Raw genomic sequence first — 17296 nt, 5'->3', positions numbered from 1 at the left:
TTTTTTTCAGTTGACAACATGGACCTGGATTAACCCCTCCTTCATTCGTAGAAGGTCCATTGTCACTTCTCTTCGGAATTCCAAATGTGAAATACGATCCGCTTCTCGCAACTCTGAATGAACTATCCAACGTGCTGTACCAAATCTTTATACCAAATCTTTTTCAATGGAATCTAGAGCAGAGGTTTTGATTGGGTTCTAGAAAGAATTTTTTTGATCCCACTTATTTTTTTTCTGATCCCTCAAAACTGTCTTGCCTTTTCTTGAAACCTGAGTATTGCACTTGCATTTTGCTCCTTTATTCTGCCCTACATCTTTTGAAGAACACATTTCGGGAGTTTTCTAATACCTCATCCTCGTTGTTGCAAAATTACCTAGCATTTCACATGCATCAGTTTGAACCGTTGATACTACTGTAGATCATTTTCAACAATATCTTCATCCACGATGTTCCCATTTTCATTAGCACATAATTGGCATATATTCTGCATCTTCTAATTTCTAATTCGCAACCTGAATGAGTTTCTAAATATCTTAGCTTCTTCTAATGCAAGATAATTTTTTGATACGGTTACACTCAGCTGAGCACACCAAGACTATCTAAGATTGTCGAACTCAGTTTGATTAGTCTGCAGTTCGCAAAAACACACATTTCTAAGAATGCAAGAATAAAAAATACTCACCCAATATAAACAATCCACCCCAGAAAGCACATTTCTGTGTCATATTACCCAGAATTAGCTCCTATACACATGTCGAATGATGACAACCACCCTGGGGTTTTAACGGGGAAATCGAAGCAGCGCACTGCACATTAGATATCCCTAGATTCCTGCTCTCTTGAAAGGCCAATGTGCCATAAATGTAACATGCATTTCACTTTAACGTTTAACAGTACATAGAGACTAATTGATTTACTTTTATTGATATATTAAGTGGTAGAAACACACAAAATAGTTTTCAATTTACTTCAAAATTGAAATTTTGGCAAGTTTTTATTGAAATGGGGAAAAAAATGAACAGAAAATGTCAAAAATGTTTATATCAACCTGAAGTTTCCGAATTTATTTCAAAAAATACTTTGAACTCTTGTCTGTATATGATAAAAAAATTTTAAATGTTTGAATCAATTTTTATCTGATATTTTTGTGAATAAAAGCTATGTTCCTTGGCCTTTAAACAATTAACACAGTGGTTCTCAAATTTTTGAACCCGCGGCTTCCAGAACAGGTTGATAAATATTTTCCCCATATAAAAAACTGCTTTATAGCATACATAGGATCACAAATCAATATCTCCGTGACACGACACCCCTAGCAGTCACGAAACACTATTACAAGTACATTGTACATTGAAAGAGGAAAAAACACAGGAGCATAAAGGATACAAGCAGAGGGGGGTAAATCACTGAGAATGTGTATAATGAATGGTGAGGGGGGGGGGGGGAATGTCTACCTCTGCTTTTTTATCTCTGCTTAGGAGCCAACCATATTCTGAAACATTTTCCAAGTTCAAGAACAACATAAATTATAAAAATTTTGTGTTGTCCACAAAACTTAGCAATCATGCATTTCCTTTGCAACCAGGGATTTATCTACGCCACAGATTATACTATAAGGACTTCCATTCTGAAATAATTTTCTTAACTGTTAATTTAAAATCATACTGTTTCGCATCATTCAATCAATAAAAAACTCTACATTGTAAATAGAAAAACGTACCATAAATTTATTCTATACGTGGGTACAATATCTTACAAACCAGAACCATAGTACACTTTCTTGAGTTTTTGTTTCTTGTTGCGATTATTGTGTTTCTTCCATGGCTTTCCCCCCAGTGAATTTTCTGATGACATAAGGTGCTGACCAGCAATGCCGCTATAGCCACTGACTTGCACCATCCCTTTCACATGAGCTTGATTTGATACCTTGAAAAATAAAGAAATACATGGCCAATAAACATTCTGTTTGAACTAATGAAAAAAAGAAATGTTTTCCTAGTCTCATTCGAATCTCTAGTTCCACTTAGCTCTAAATCAGTTTTACAATCTTTTCCCTCATCATCCAATCAACTCAAGCCAACCCATAAGATCCTATATTATACCCATAGTTTCTTTTGCCCTCTCCCGCAACACAATGTCGTAAATTTTGGAGAAAAACTACTAAATTATTTAGGTCGCATAGAAATGACACAAATGTAGTCACAGGGTTGAAAACAGTCACAAAACCTGAATATTACATTAATTAGACAAACTCTCTCTTTTCAAGTCTATGGTCTATGTAATTCTGCCATTTGGCTGAGGGTTTACGAATGGCAGTAACAAACCATTCCGTGTAGGTGTTTGTTGCATCATCTACAATGGCCTGTAATTCCTCGTCATGTTGTAGTTATTGACCTCACATGAATTGTGAATAATCAATTGCAATGCTCCTTGAGCAAGTCTTGTTTCGTTCTGCAGCTCATTAAATGTTATGACTTGTTCACCATAATCATACTCGGCACTGTCGACATTTGCTGCTATACACAATGTTAAAAGTCATCTTGTGAGCTCACATCTTCGGTTGCATTTTCCTGTTCACTGTTGAACTTGGGCAACCAGTGGAACACAGTTCACCTTGAGGGTGCTTTGACTCTTCACACTGACACCATATGACATTTGATATCATCTCCTGAAACCCCCTCTTTCCACAAAAACAATAAAGTCTATCGCTGGCCATGATAATCACCTTCTATCTTTGTTATCTATGTTTGCAATGATGGCACCTGAAAGAATGACCGCTCTCCTTAATCATTGCCAGCTGGTTCATTCCAGCTGTATATTTCGCATGGTTCCATTTGTATATTCCGAATAGCTCACAACTTATGACCCAAGTATGGTCTTAAAAGTAGTTTATAAGTTATGCATGTTACTAGTAAAGCATAAAATTTGACATTCTGTTTTAGACAGAGTACTAAATACTGGTTTCTAACTTTACAGATAGAAGCAATTTCACTCTCTGCAGTGAAAGACTGGATACCAAGCAGAGATAAAAATGAATTTCATCTGTATTTATCTGAATTCTTTGTATGCCAACATCAGGGGAGCTATTTTCGTTAAGAGCTATTAACTGAGTTAGAAGGATGCCCATGTGCTGGCCTGTTTAGGGTACATGTTCTGAGGGAATAAAATGCCAATCCTTTGTAGCTTAATGGTAGAGCACTCAACTGGACTACAAGGGGACTGGTGTGATTCCCTGCAGAGTAAAATACCTGAGAATACCAAGCGGAGTCATCGTCCTCCATCTTAGAGTGGAACAACCAGTTTTATGTTCAAAAAAAGTGACACAGGGAACAGCTATTGGCTGTAATGTTAATACTGACATCACACTTTACACAAATATGGCAGCCATATATCAGCCAGCCTGGGGCTTCAGAAGCTCTACTGCAGGGGCATGTGAATTTTTTTTCTCAAAATTCATCATCGCTTGGTATTCAGCCTTCTTTGTAAGAACAGCAGAGAGTGATATTGGTTCTTTTAATGCAAATATCGCAACAAATACTGTTAATTTCAAGATCAAAATTCATAGAATGGAAAAATGTATTTTTTTTTTTTTATAAATCGTTCTATGGTAAGTATATGCTTTCATGTATAAAAATGTTTGACAGTTTAAGTGGATTACATTAAAAAAATTAAACTGTGTGCTGACAATAAGAATGACTCATCAAAATATAATTTGTCAGTTATATGCTCATTATTATTCATTAGTCAATATTATTCCATAGCTACCAACTACAGAGAATGAGAATTAAGGGGGTTTTCATGATAATATTGAAATTCCATACAAAAATAAATAAAAAAGGGATTCTGAAAAACAATGTAGGGTTTTTCATTAATAAAAGTAGAATTAAAGGGATTGCGTCTCTTTATAAAAACGTGACATCATACAAGCCATTGCTGATTAGAAAGCTAAGTCGCCAATCCTTGCCAACTCCAGTAGGTTAAATTACCTTTCATTCTACTCTCAAATCAAATCCTTAATACCAGCAAATAAAATTGCCATTTGGGCCAGAAATGGGACATATGGTCAAAGCAGGTCTTGCCAATTCCGGATATCAAAAGGTCGAATTGACGATGGCTGTTTGGCAGATTTTCCATCACTCGAAAATGAAATACTTGTGATTTGACACAATGGCAACATTTTGCTCATACCATCATTTTCAGTATAAAAAACAAAAGCAACGGTTTTTTTTTTAGGTTAATTTTTTGGGAATATTTTTTTCTCCCAAAAAGAAGGGATTATTTACAATAACTGTCAAAATTCAGGAGATATGGGAATTTTTTAGGAGTCTGGAATATAAAGCAGAAATTCTGGAGACTTGGCAGCTATTTTATTCACTTGAAAATGTGATGCACTGTTTCAGTGATTTTTCTTGAATTAAAAAAAATATTACTCACGGTTCTGAAGAAAGTCCTGTCTATTTCAGTGCTGCGAGTTGATGACTGAAAAATAAAATACAAACTTTGCTATAACAAACCATAAGAATTGTCATAAATCTAATACGTAACATGCTAAGTAAGAGATTTTCGAACAGCGTCCTAGAGGAGGCATGTGTTGAGTTTCTTGAATAATTCCGACACGATTTTTTCGAGACATCACCTTGATAGAAATAAGGCATAAAGAGGCAAAAGTGATTTCTCGAAGCTAAATGGGAGGTGAAAAGCAAGAAGTTTGTATCTTAGTGCTAAGGAATTGTCATATTAATTTAAATGAACTTGATAGATATAAACGTAGAACATAAAGTAAAACACAAAGGAAAATTTTTTTTATGGATCATGGATTATTCAAACTCTCCATAATCCTGTCGGGTAAGGTCATATCAATGAGAAGCAGGTTTACAGAAACAATCCAAAACTCATTCATCCAATTAAAAAATTAGTAAAACTTTACTCTTGAGATCTAGAAAATCACAATCGCATTGAAAATAATTGAAAATTTAAAAAGTGGCTTCTAACCTTTAGTCTCTCAGGAATGTTTGATACAGAATGTGGCACAGTATCTGGAACAGGATGAAGAGAATGTCTCTGAAATTCTTCATCATCACATCCTGGAGGAGAGTAACAGTATAACAACTTGCCTTTCAGAAAGTCTTTCAGGACATAACGTGCTGATCTTGCATTATCGGGCAATCCTCTCTGAGTCATGAAACCTCTCATATCTGGAAAAATATAGATGTTGAATGAGGGGTTTTGCAAATGAGTAACTTAAACAAAACGAAAAATTACACTTCATCCTATACTCATTTGTTTTATAAAACCATGTGCATGCAGCACATGCACAACCACTGTATAAATGAACTGTTAAACTTCAAACCTAAAAACAAAAGAAAAAAATGTGGGCAGTAAGTAAAATAAAAAAAAAAAAAAAAAAATTCAGTAACAGAAGCAGTTGTTTTGACACTTATTTGGGAGGGGGGGGGGGAGAAAATGGAAGCTCTCATCAGAGGCAGGAACTGAAAAGACGGGCCAGATTTCCACAAGAGGATGAGGAGAAAGAAAATAGTCAAAACTTGGACGAGACCACTTTGAGATGAAATATCTGAGCAATAAGGAGTCCAATAAAACCAAAATTTTTCTAAGTGTCCAGAAGTGCATGGGTTCTAAGCATTTGACTCACGTGTTATTCATGTGCTGCCACCTGTTTTCCATATTGCAGGAGTTACTGGCAAAATCTGCTTGATTATATCCCAGATCAAAGCTCAAAAACTTTCCTGAAGAAGTGATATAATTAAAAAAAAAATCTTGAACTTCGAAATGTTTTTCCAGTTTTTCACTTCACAAAAAACTTTTGATGACTTCATCAAATATTTTACACTTTCTAGGTCATTGGTCGAAGGTAACAGATGCCTGAAGTTTTCTATTTATGTAAGTATTGTATTGAAAGTTTGCCTACTCTTTGTGGAAAGACTTTTTTTTTTAATGGAAGACTGTCTTTCTTTTAACGGATGGACAAGCTAGAAGCTATGTACTGGCTACAGCTCTGGGGGGGAAAGGGGGGAGTTGAAGCAGGAAAAATAACCACGTATAAAGAAAAAAAAGAGCGGAGAAAGAAGAGACCACTCATGATCCGATATAAAGAAGAGGGATAGTGTATGAGCATGTTCTGGGGAGAACAAAACATTAAAAAAACAAAGACATTACACACAAATAAGCCTATACAATTACAGTAAAATACTGAATATTCACCAGAAGTATAGGTGGTCCAATTACTTGACTCTGGCGCGGTAACAAGATGATTTGTAAGAAATTGCATGCTGATCAATTAGTAGATGGGGAGTTTAAAAGCATATTGTAGGGGTGGACAAGATATGATGCAAGACAATATGGCATTTACAGATACAAATATATGTCTATAAAAGGGGTGATCAAAGAACTAAAATTGGGAGATGCATATATTATAAAGGAGTTTCACTTCATGATGTTTTGTCACACACTTACAGCCATGGGCATTCAAGAACTCTTCTGCTGTTGGTGAACTGTCTGGATCCTTTCCCTCAGGAGGAGGAGGTATTATGATAGAATAGGTGGATTCCAAGATTTGTCTTGGTATCAAATTTGTTACTTAAATAATCGTCAAGGTGTTGTTTTATAAAATTCAGACCATTCAAGAGTTTAAAAAATGTATATAAAATGTACAGATATATACAAAACCATCAAATTCGTATACATTATGAGTATAATACCAAAAAATTATATAACAACATTTTTAAAATTTATAAGGGTGTAAATTTTTTTTGAAACAAACCATTATTTGCTCATAGTTAATTAATTAGTTCATTAGTTATTCATAGATCTTGAATTATACAAAACAAAAGCTATTAACCTTATGACAACTAACAGGACATGTATGGCCCAAAAAAAAAAAAAATCCAAATGCTAAATCTGCCTTACTTGTGACCTATTTTGTTCTTCATTTTCACAGGAAGTTGAGGTGATTTTGTTTTTAATTCATAGTCAAAGGGTTAAATAAATAATTCTACATCTAGTCTTGAATATGATAAACAAATCTGTCAACATACATGTCGAAGGTCTTTCTTTGTGAAGTGGCCACTATCTGGTTTAGGCAAAGTCAAAGACACTAGAATTTGGACTCAAACCATAACATTTAATATAATGAATCTTATTGAAGATTGTTAAGTACAAATGAGATTGATTTCGGAAGAAATTACAAAAGAAGGAAAAAAAGGATATCAATGTGACAGGCCCGACATGATCAGTCATCTGGTCTACTGGGAGTATGCCATTGATAACCATGTCTGCTTTGGTTGAGACAAAATTCGGAAACACCAGGCCGGGACAATCACAAAAACACAGCTCAGAATCAACTATGAGTGTCTGAAAATTTAAATAACTTTGCTTATTTGAAAATTTTCACATCATTATTTAGGCTGGGGCTACACTATAAAAGTTTTATAAAATTCTAGAAAAAAGCTTTCAAGAAACTTTAAAAAAGCATTTAACAAGCTTATTGGTTATACTTGTTTGAATATAACCAATGCTCTTATTGGTTGAATTTTTTATGTTTTATGAAAGAACTTTTACAAAAATTTTATAGTGTAATCCCAGTTTTGAACAAATATCTCATAAATGTAGAGATTACATGAGTTAACCATGACTTAATATAACCCCAAAATTTTCATAACATCAGAATTCTATAGAATAAATGTTGGTGTTAAGTCAGAGTTCAACTGCATACTAAAAATCTGAGTATGAATTTAAATGCACAAAAATCCCAAAATTCATATATCTTATCTTTCTATTATTTGAATTTGATTAGAAAAAAAAAAAACACCTTTTGGGAATAATTTTTTTCGATCAAAAGTAGTTTTATTTCTATAATGGCAGGTAGCCAAGCTGTATAGCCAGATATGGATTTTCATGTTAAGCTATCAGTTGTGTCCTCACAGCATGGCTGTGTGCAAAACCACATACTCCTTTTCAGTGTACAGCACGGTTAAACAAAATGTACCTAAGAATCAAGTCTGGGTCAGTTCGTAAAAACGAGCGTTGACTGTAATTGCCTTTAGTATAAAACAAATTCAGCACCAAAAACTTCACGATTAGAAATTTGTGATCCACTCTTAGGCTAAAATTCTGGAGTGAAAATTATTTGTTATAAAATGAGCCAAATATTCCCATCACGCCCATTTTAATGCAAAATAATAAGAAAATATCAGCAATAACCTGGAAATGTTTTGTTTTCCCTGGTGTGGCAGACACTTGAACCTTCTTACTCGACATCACAGCATTAATTGTACTGCTTTTACCGACATTCGGGTAGCCAACCTAAAATAGATACAATGAAAGCATTTAGAAAAATAAATGAAGTGCCATTTTAATGACTGAGGGGGGAAAAAGTAGGAGAACACAATGCACAGCTGCCAACTTTTGAGAGTGCAAATTGGGCAATTTTTGCAATCAGATAAATATAAAAGAAAGTTTTTATAAACAAGGTAAGGATTTTAAGCCTTTGGAAAAATGTACTATCATGCTAGCCATCACCAACTAACCCAAGGTTGCCATATATTATAAAACAGTAGGGTAAAATACTTGTCATCACTACACTCACAACTCAACAATTCAATCACTGCAACAAAAAATTGCCATCGAGTCTGTATGTTGTTACTCACATTTTTTTAGGATTTGTAGAATGAATTACTATTGCTATTAATTCTGTGTTCTGCTTTCATGGAGACAAGTTGTGAGATTCCATGCTGGACAATTCAAAATAAAAGTTTGTTTAAAAAAAAAAAGAAGAATCGAGTGACAACATGCATGACACAAACATTACAGATACAAAAAATTATCGCGTCTGAAGGTTTCTAACATTCTTGCAGATCTTGACTTTAGGGGGTGTGGGGGATTTCATTTAAAATAAAATTAGAAAAAAAATTCAATCCATAGCATTAAATGGCGAATTTTTTCTCAGAAAAGGTGTTAGTACCCAACATGAAGAAATAGTTACAACTACTTTTACACTTTTAACATTGAGAAAAGGTAAAGAAAACCCTTTGGGGAATGTATTTAAAAAATATTGAATCAATCACTTACCATTCCAGCCATGGTTGTGGTGCTACCAGTATTAAATGCACTTTTATAACTTTTAAGGAAACTGACAAGTTCAAATTTTGATAACATTTTAGAACTGTTTTTCACAACAGACAGATGTTCATTGGATGATGACAAACTGTTACATTGATTATTTTCTTCTTCCACTGATTCTTTTACACATGTTGAAACACTATGAGTCTTTTCTTTTTTACTTTGACGTCCTCTATGCTGTCTGTTTGCCGAATCATCACTTTCTCCGGAATCAGAATCACCTTCAGATTCAGTGCATTCGTGTTTTGCACTTTCATCATCGTTCTCATCCTGTTAATAAATTAAATAATGGTGAATTAAATGCAAGAAATCACAATACACGTTGCTTGCTTCTTTATTAATATTATTAAATTACAGATTCTTCACACTATGAAATGCCAAAACTGTTGCTTGGAGGTTCATAAATTTAATACAATTCCAGTGCAGCACACAAGTCTGTAAAACAAAGAGTGTAGGCTAAAAATGCTTTGGAATATGATATGCAATAATATTTTTAATACACAATCAAAAGCGAGTAGGAAATTGCCAATTATAATCTATAGAATGACATGAACACCAGAGCTCTGACACTGGACTTGGCCTGTTTCCAAAATCTCTTTCAGTTTGGCTTTGTGGCAGATGATTTATAGTGGTGGTGCTTGACTTTTTGAAAGGTATGGGCTGCATAAATGATTTGGTAGTAGTTTCATAGGTCACAAAAATTTCAAACAAAAATCCTAATCATCATATACCCCATAGACTTTTGATGTAGTTTTCACCAGAGGCCATGGCAGACAATTGAAACCACCATTGAACTTAAAATAACATTAAATCTACAGTCTACACACACAGTCACATTAATTTCCAATCAAAAACGAGGCTGTTGTCAGTTTGAGTATATCCTTTCACTGACAAAGGTTAAACTCAGATAGGAAAATGTACTTTAAACTGAAAACTCTCATTTATAAATTCGTCCAGTTTACTTTAAATAAAATCGCAGTCATACTTTGGCTGAAAAAGACAATTCAGTCTAGAATCACATTGGTTAGCTGAAATGCGATTTCCAATACTTTTATATGGAAAATTGTTTAATTCATTTTCTGGGTATGACCCATAAATTTTATAAAACACTAAGAAGCACTGTAAAAAAAACAAATAAACAAATATGACCAAAGGCGGAGATAAACAATTTCACAATTAGATGAAGGAGAATTTAACGGAAGATTAGATTCTAAGTAATCGTGATATTTCACACTATTTGAACAACCCAGTCAGTTTTGTAGGTGTCTTTCCGCCCCCTCAAGTGATATGGTTAGCTAATTTCTCTATCTTATACATGCGGATATAAAAGATAATCTCCTGAATGTACAGGCCATTCAGTTTGATCCATGTCTTGCATTGAAAGAACATGTACACTAAAAAAAAAACCAGATAGCTCACTAGTCTAGACTTTTTTATAATGCATTTTCTCTTAGCTAATCATTTATTTTGCACGAAATAGCTCAAAAGCTTTCTGGACGAAAAAAGGGACCATATGCAGAAAATTGATTCTGAGGCAGATATAAATTAACTGAACATTAGTGACAGTAATTTTGATGTTCCTGCTCATACCATTCTTGGTTTCTGCTGTTGGAGTAATTTGGATAATGATGGTGTGCAAATTCAGCTCACAATGCTGCTGTTATGTGAGCATGTGCATCCATGTCAACTAAAATGTTCGTTAGACAAATTCGTATTTGTTAACTATTGTGAAAAAAAATCTTCTTTAGCCAAAAATTTTGTATGCCAGGGTGTCATTGTCACTGTATCAGATTTTGCACAGAAAAAATTTAGGCTTGAAACAAAATCTTTTCATATAAGAAAAAAAACAAACCTGATTATCATCGTCGCTTTGCAGCAATGCAGAAAAAAATACTATCTTGACTCCAAGTTTCTCAAAGTATGATGCCCACATTTCCCTACAATAAAATACACACATTAGGAAATATATGTGTACGTCTGAATTAAGAATTTTTATCATTATTAATAGAGTTGAAAAATTTTCACAAAATGTATAACTAGTCTTTTCCCATTTCAACGAATACCTTTATAGCAAAAATCTTGTTTTAACGAAAACTTTTCTACTTCCCCGAATAAGTTAACATAGGAAAAATGTAGAAATCTGGAATTCCTTTAGAACACAATTTCCTCATAATGAAGTGATTTCTATGGCCTCTTGGAGTTTGTTATAACAGAATTTGACTGTATTAGTAAGCTATAACTACTCAATCGTACATGCACCTCATAAACATTTCTTAATAAAATTTCTAACAAATTTGTGAGAATGAAATTAAAAATTCTCCTTCCTTGAACCTCTTCATTTTTGACTTGAGCAATGTTTGTATTATAATCAGTGATAGATAACTTTCTGTAATACAGGAATATCCCCCAAAGCAGAATATGCTGAAATGTGCGACATACGTCGTGTGTTGTACGTCGCAGAGCAACCAGTGCTGTTGCAGAACAATCTGGAAGAGTTTTAAGAAAAGTGTAGAAAAACGCTATTATGTAGATGTGAATTTTCACAGCAGCATATTTTAAGTCAGCTGAGGGATCGTTGCAGAACAATGCAAAACATTCTGCTTTGGGGGGGGGGATATCCATATAGTATGATTGCATATCATTTGTGAATCACTGATCTAATAGAAAAATAACACACATTGTACTGAATCAACTGTTTGAAAACTAGAGAAAAATTCAATTTAACACTATAACAACAGGAATTTTGAAACTACCTAAAACGATGGATAGTGGCCATTTTGACTGCAATAGAAAAAAATCAACATCAATTATTTTTCTTTGCCAAAACTTCTTAAAACAGTATCTATTCAGTCTCTTCGACTTATTTTTCCAAAAAAAACCTTGCTCATGTACCAATTTTTTTTGGAAGCTTGGACAAACAGGCTTATCATGACAAAGACTAATGCTGAGCTTTGTTACTTTAAGAAGAGGTTTGACAATGGCTTTTTTTTGTTCTTTGAGGCTTCATTTTCACTTGGCAGTCCTCTGAAAAAGTGTGAGGTATAATGTGGTTTAGAAATTTATGAATAGATTGCATGTGTGGAATGAAAAAACAGTGAACATCACCAAATCCAATGTACAATGTAAAATAAATGCATGAGAAAGCTTTTCATTGCCGATCGTATTGTGCACTGAAGGAATTCATTTTGGCAAAAACGTAATGAAACTCATTAGTAGAAAAATAAAATTTCATGATTTCTGGCAGAAATTTCCTTTGTCCCTGATTTGAATTTTGCGCATACATGGTACTCAAGATCTAGAGTTTCTTTGCTAAGTCAAAAGCATGATGTGCGGTAAAATAATGGCTCCCCACATCATCCAGCAGGATCCGTAGGCTGGAATCTTTGGTGGGGTTCCCAGGGCTCTCCCTGTACAGTGAATTTATTGTACAAAGAAGACAAAAATACAAATTGGCTGGAGCAAAGTTTATGGGTAAAACTGTGGAAAATAAAGATTTTTTACACTATGCGACATTGTACCAGTAAATGAAATGCAGTAAAAGTGCAAAGCTCCACATTAACGCTAAATGAATTGAATAACGTCTGACGACAAGCTTCTTCAAAGATGTACCTTTGGTTAGTACAAAATAGGTACTGGAGAAAAGCAAACACCATGATAGAACATCTGTTTCTCAATATTAATGTTCACATAAGAAGACTACCAATTCAGCATGTTTTTTAATCATATTAAATATCTCAATCTCAATAGCGTCATTCTGTAGATCTTCATTTCGCCACTAAATTAAGAAACCTAGAGCATTTATATTTTAGGAATTTAAGAGCCTCAGTAAGATGAGAAATGTCATGCAACTTCAACAACCTGAAATAAATTTGTGATTGCACCGTTTGGATGCAATTGCATGTCAAAGTAGCTTTACAGTAAAGATGACCGCCTAAGTTGTTCTAGCATTAACCATAAGGAATGACATACCATCTTGTGTGTTTCAAGATTATAAAGCAGAAAAATCTAAAAAAACCTTTGTTTTTCACTGAGGAAATCTGCTTTATTCAAGAGTAACACGTTATGTTTTCTCTGATCCAGTTCTTTGACATAAGCTTCCAAATCTTCACACCGGAAGAGAAGAGGATTTCGAGCATCTACGATCTGTACAACGACGTCACTGCAAAAAAAAAAAAAAAAAAATTAAATTAAAGTAAACCCAACATAATACAAAGATGTTCATGGTGAAATAAAAAGATGATACTGGACTTTTACACTCATTTGATTATCTGGGAATCTCGATTTACTGAAGTAGGCTCGGACTTAATCATGTCCGATTGCTGGGGGTTTGATGTATTTGTAATTTGAATAGAACTAAAGTCACTGAAATGGTTATGATAAGCATAAAACTACCTTTTCTCAATAACCCTCCAGAGTTGTCGCCAAACCTCCAAGTTCATTTCATAAGGTGTAAGGCTCACATGCTTTTCCTCTTTCAAACTAAAATATCAACATAAAGATGCAAAAAAAAAAAAAAAAAAAAAAAAAGAGTAGAATCATTTTATTAGAAATTGGTTATTTGATTAAACTACATTTCACACACTTAAAGCTATATCTGCAAATACATTTTCCACTCACAGACTTAGTTTTTTGCGCCACTTCAAAAACTCTTCTCTTTCTTTTGAATCCAGCTCCTCTTTACTGTCTGTTGTTGTCCAAGAAGGCCTGCACGAGAATTATTTTAGACATAATCAATTATACAAGTGAAATTCATTCAAAATTATTAATCACTATATTATGGAATTGGTATCACACGGTGCAAGTTTATTTTCTAATTTTGTTGCACATGGTCTTCAATCAGGGATAGACACCTTCAACTTTCAACACAGCATGGATTACTGAAGCTTGCAGGCCATGCATTGAAGACTCCTGGTCTTGGAGATATCAGTGCATGAATATAGGACTAATTTTGTGTCACTATATATTTTGCTCTAGAACAGGCCCATCATTTAGGGGGGTGCCGTTGCCCCCCCCCCCCGGCTTTCAAAAATACACTAAAAATGGTATATATATATATATATTGGTATATATAGGTATATACATACATTGAGTACATGTGCTTTGCCCCTCCCCCTGGAAAAAGTTGAAATGACGGCCCTGCTCTAGAACACTATTATTTTGGCAATTGAATATATGATTTGGAAAATTCGTCAAACATATAAAATATTCGAACCTTCTAGGAATAGATAGAGCATGCTTGTTCTTCTCTTGCGCTTCTAAAATCAATTCCTTTTCATTATTCGACAGGACACCAGCTGCCTCATCAGGAGTCATAATCTTTATATTCGAGAACTCTGGAAAAACGATAAACAAAAAATAATGAAGTTCATAATTACAGGGTGGGGTGTGTGCAAAATAGACACTGGCCCTAGTTGACAGTGTAAATTTTCAATTGCATTTGCGGAGGATTTACTAAGCTTATCATGACAGTCTATGTTCAGTTCCTGTAGGCTGCACCTGCAGTTGGCTAAAGTTGAGTTTACTGTAGCTTTCGAACTTCGGGACGAAAATGCAAGCAGGCCTTCAATTTTACCGCAACTAATTTATATATAAGAGGATTAAGGTCTAATTAATTTTAAACAAGATTAAAATTTCAAAATTAATTCCAAGTGGCGATGCATCAAAGATTTTTTCTTTGGCAAGAAAGACCTCCAAAAGCAGGACTCCATTTATTTTGGGTTGCCATGCTTCCAGACATTTTTCTTGCCAAAGAAAAAAAAATCTGGAAAACGAATTATACTCTATAGCTGTTCCAGAATTCACCCCAATAACAATTGACTGGTACACAATTTACTAACAGGAAAAATCACTGCTGGTAAAATAAGTGAACAGCAGTTAGCCACCAGCATTTTGCAGGAACGGAGAGAATGGTCATGTCTTGTAAAAACTGTATATATATGGTCGCCTTGTTAAAACTTTTTAAGGTGGCATGTGCATCAAAAATAACACTGATTGTGGTAGGGCTTGGGAAAAGGTTAACCACCCCTGTTGTAGGTGCAATGGATCATCCTGTATTTTATGGGACAGGCAAATTTATCCCATGTAATTCGGCTCTTGGGAGGGCTACTTAACCAAACGCGACTCTGGCCATATCGCGATATTGCAATTCACTGCCATTAATGAGAGGGGCTGGAAATTAAGGCGCTGTCTATTAATGGTCCCATCAAGTTCATTAGGGAGAATCTCTCATCTATATCCTTCCTTGGGTTCGAACCCGGGACCATGATGGCAACCTTCATGGTGGTAGACAAGCATCACGCCACTCGGGCACTTTCTTGGGAGGGCTTTTCTTTTAAACTGAGTGTTGTGCTCAGTTAAAACAGCATTGTGCTCAGCTAGACAACTTAGGTCTATCACCATCTATGGGCGATTTACTACCTAGTGAGTTGTGCCGGACTTGTTGTGTAACTGTGTGTGTACCTAAGTCTAATGCGTATGTAGTGTTGTGTTATGTTCAGTGCTGCCATTATATTTCAGAAGTGAAGTGAGTGATGTGTTATGACTGAATTACATTTGTACTGTTTGTAGACCTGTTGCTCTCTGTGGCGAGACTTTTTAAAGGGGAGATCGACTCGCATTCGCGCCTTGAAGTTGGGAACCACAGAAAACCAACTTCAGCCGACCACCAGTATGGCGACGGGGTTTGAACCCGGGAGAACTGGTCTTTCGGATTTGTGTTTTGCGAGACAGAGTGAGTGTCTGAGTGAGTAAGTGACCACATGAGGGACTCAGTTGCTCATCCTGTTACTTTGTCAGTGAATTTTCCTAGCGGTGAATTGTCATGCCAGTAGGGGTCTATCCAGCCAAAATTTGGGATCATTCATAAAATTCCAATCCAAAAAATGGACCCTTCACAAAAATCCTAATATGAAAAACTGACCCTTCACAAAAATATGGATATGAAAAAACAGACCGTTCACAAATTTCAAATTAACGAAATCCTAAAAAATTTCCATTTAATTAACTAGATTATTTCGCTTCCCACAAAATTAATGAAACATTTTCACAAAAATGTTTGGTCAGATCTCTGCTCAGGAAATAGCGTGGCTGTGCAGTTTTCCAGCGGCGAATAAATGTTGACGGCGAATGAATTTTCCGCACAACGTGCGGAACCACAGCCTTACCATAACTGGAGTATAGTTAGCGTTATACAGCGACAAAGTGAAACAAAATACGATGTACTGACCTTTATTGAAATCATTCTCAGCCAATTTCACCTGGTCCAAGAAATCATCCACAGAACTCTGTTCAGTGACGCTCCTCAGATTGAGTCGCGCCCAATCGAAACCATCCGCCAAATCAGCCGTGTGTCGCTACAAAAAAATTAGACTCTCTTAAAAGCTAAGCTCTCAAAATCAACAAATGATGATTGATTAGCTAAATGGAACTAAACTCGCACTTACGAATCCCTCTTTGTTGAATCCTTTATTTTTCCTTTTGTAGTCGCGGACCAAACTCTTACCGAGACTATTCGGCTGTTTCTTACTCATGTCTGCTTATTAGATAAATCTATGCGTCCCCTTCTGCTTACAATTAATAAAACGGGACGTTGTCGTCTGGGGAAAATTAAAACTCAAGCACGTTTCACTGTAAACATTGTGATCGGTAATTTTCGGATGAGGAATAATATCTTCTGGTAGCATTCCTTGATTCTGCTTCGACAAATCAATGTCCTTACAGATAGCGCTGTAAAAATTGCTATGTTCGATTACCAAGTTCGTAGTCTTTAATGCTTATGAAAAATCTTTCTAAAGCAGAAAGATCCATCGAGCTTATATTATATACAATCGAATCCCGTTTTAAAGAATATCGTTATAGCGAAAATCTTGTTTTAACGAAAGCTTTTCTAATCCACCAGATAAGTTCACATAGAAACAATACAAAAACCTGGAATTCCCTTATAACTAGGGTGACCGTACGTCCCGTATTTCCCGGGGCAGTCCCGGTATTTTCTCTTTTTTTGGCCGTCCCGACTTTTTGGCAAAAGTGTCCCGGTTTTTCCCGTATTTCCCACGAAGCCTACTTGAATTTTTATTCTTTATTAAAGTCGAAGATTGAAATTATTTTTCAACTCAAATTATTTTATGATAGTTACAGCTATATATGGGATATTAACAT

General features: G+C 35.0%; 1 protein-coding gene across 1 annotated transcript; it reads right to left on the bottom strand.

The window, feature by feature from the left end:
• Window positions 1-1701: 1701 nt before the first annotated feature.
• Ns3 (nucleostemin 3) lies at window positions 1702-16782 on the bottom strand. Its single transcript, XM_089241714.1, has 14 exons — window positions 16582-16782; window positions 16365-16491; window positions 14352-14472; window positions 13757-13843; window positions 13532-13618; window positions 13155-13298; window positions 10992-11076; window positions 9089-9409; window positions 8222-8323; window positions 7224-7372; window positions 6476-6594; window positions 4994-5196; window positions 4436-4480; window positions 1702-1927 (listed from the first exon to the last, which is right to left on the bottom strand). Exons 1-14 carry the CDS (start codon window positions 16666-16668, stop codon window positions 1754-1756), a joined length of 1851 nt encoding a protein of 616 aa, XP_089097840.1. The 5' UTR covers window positions 16669-16782; the 3' UTR covers window positions 1702-1753.
• Window positions 16783-17296: the final 514 nt, after the last annotated feature.

The sequence above is a fragment of the Pholcus phalangioides genome, unplaced genomic scaffold (assembly GCF_987345545.1).
Source record: "Pholcus phalangioides strain wild (caught in Gottingen) unplaced genomic scaffold, Ppha-v1.0 ptg000014l_1, whole genome shotgun sequence".
In the NCBI taxonomy this organism is placed as follows: domain Eukaryota; kingdom Metazoa; phylum Arthropoda; class Arachnida; order Araneae; family Pholcidae; genus Pholcus; species Pholcus phalangioides.
This window is presented reverse-complemented; position numbering and strand designations above follow the sequence as displayed.

What these genes read in the sequence shown, in the direction of transcription:
- Ns3 (XM_089241714.1), bottom strand. Translation starts at nt 16,668, where the DNA reads ATGAGTAAGAAACAGCCGAATAGTCTCGGTAAGAGTTTGGTCCGCGAC. An exon ending in TGGAGGGTTATTGAGAAAAG is followed by an intron (nt 13,299 to 13,531) that starts GTAGTTTTATGC and finishes TTTTTTTTGCAG; the next exon opens with TGACGTCGTTGTACAGATCG. An exon ending in TTCCTCAGTGAAAAACAAAG is followed by an intron (nt 11,077 to 13,154) that starts GTTTTTTTAGAT and finishes ATTTTATTGTAG; the next exon opens with GGAAATGTGGGCATCATACT.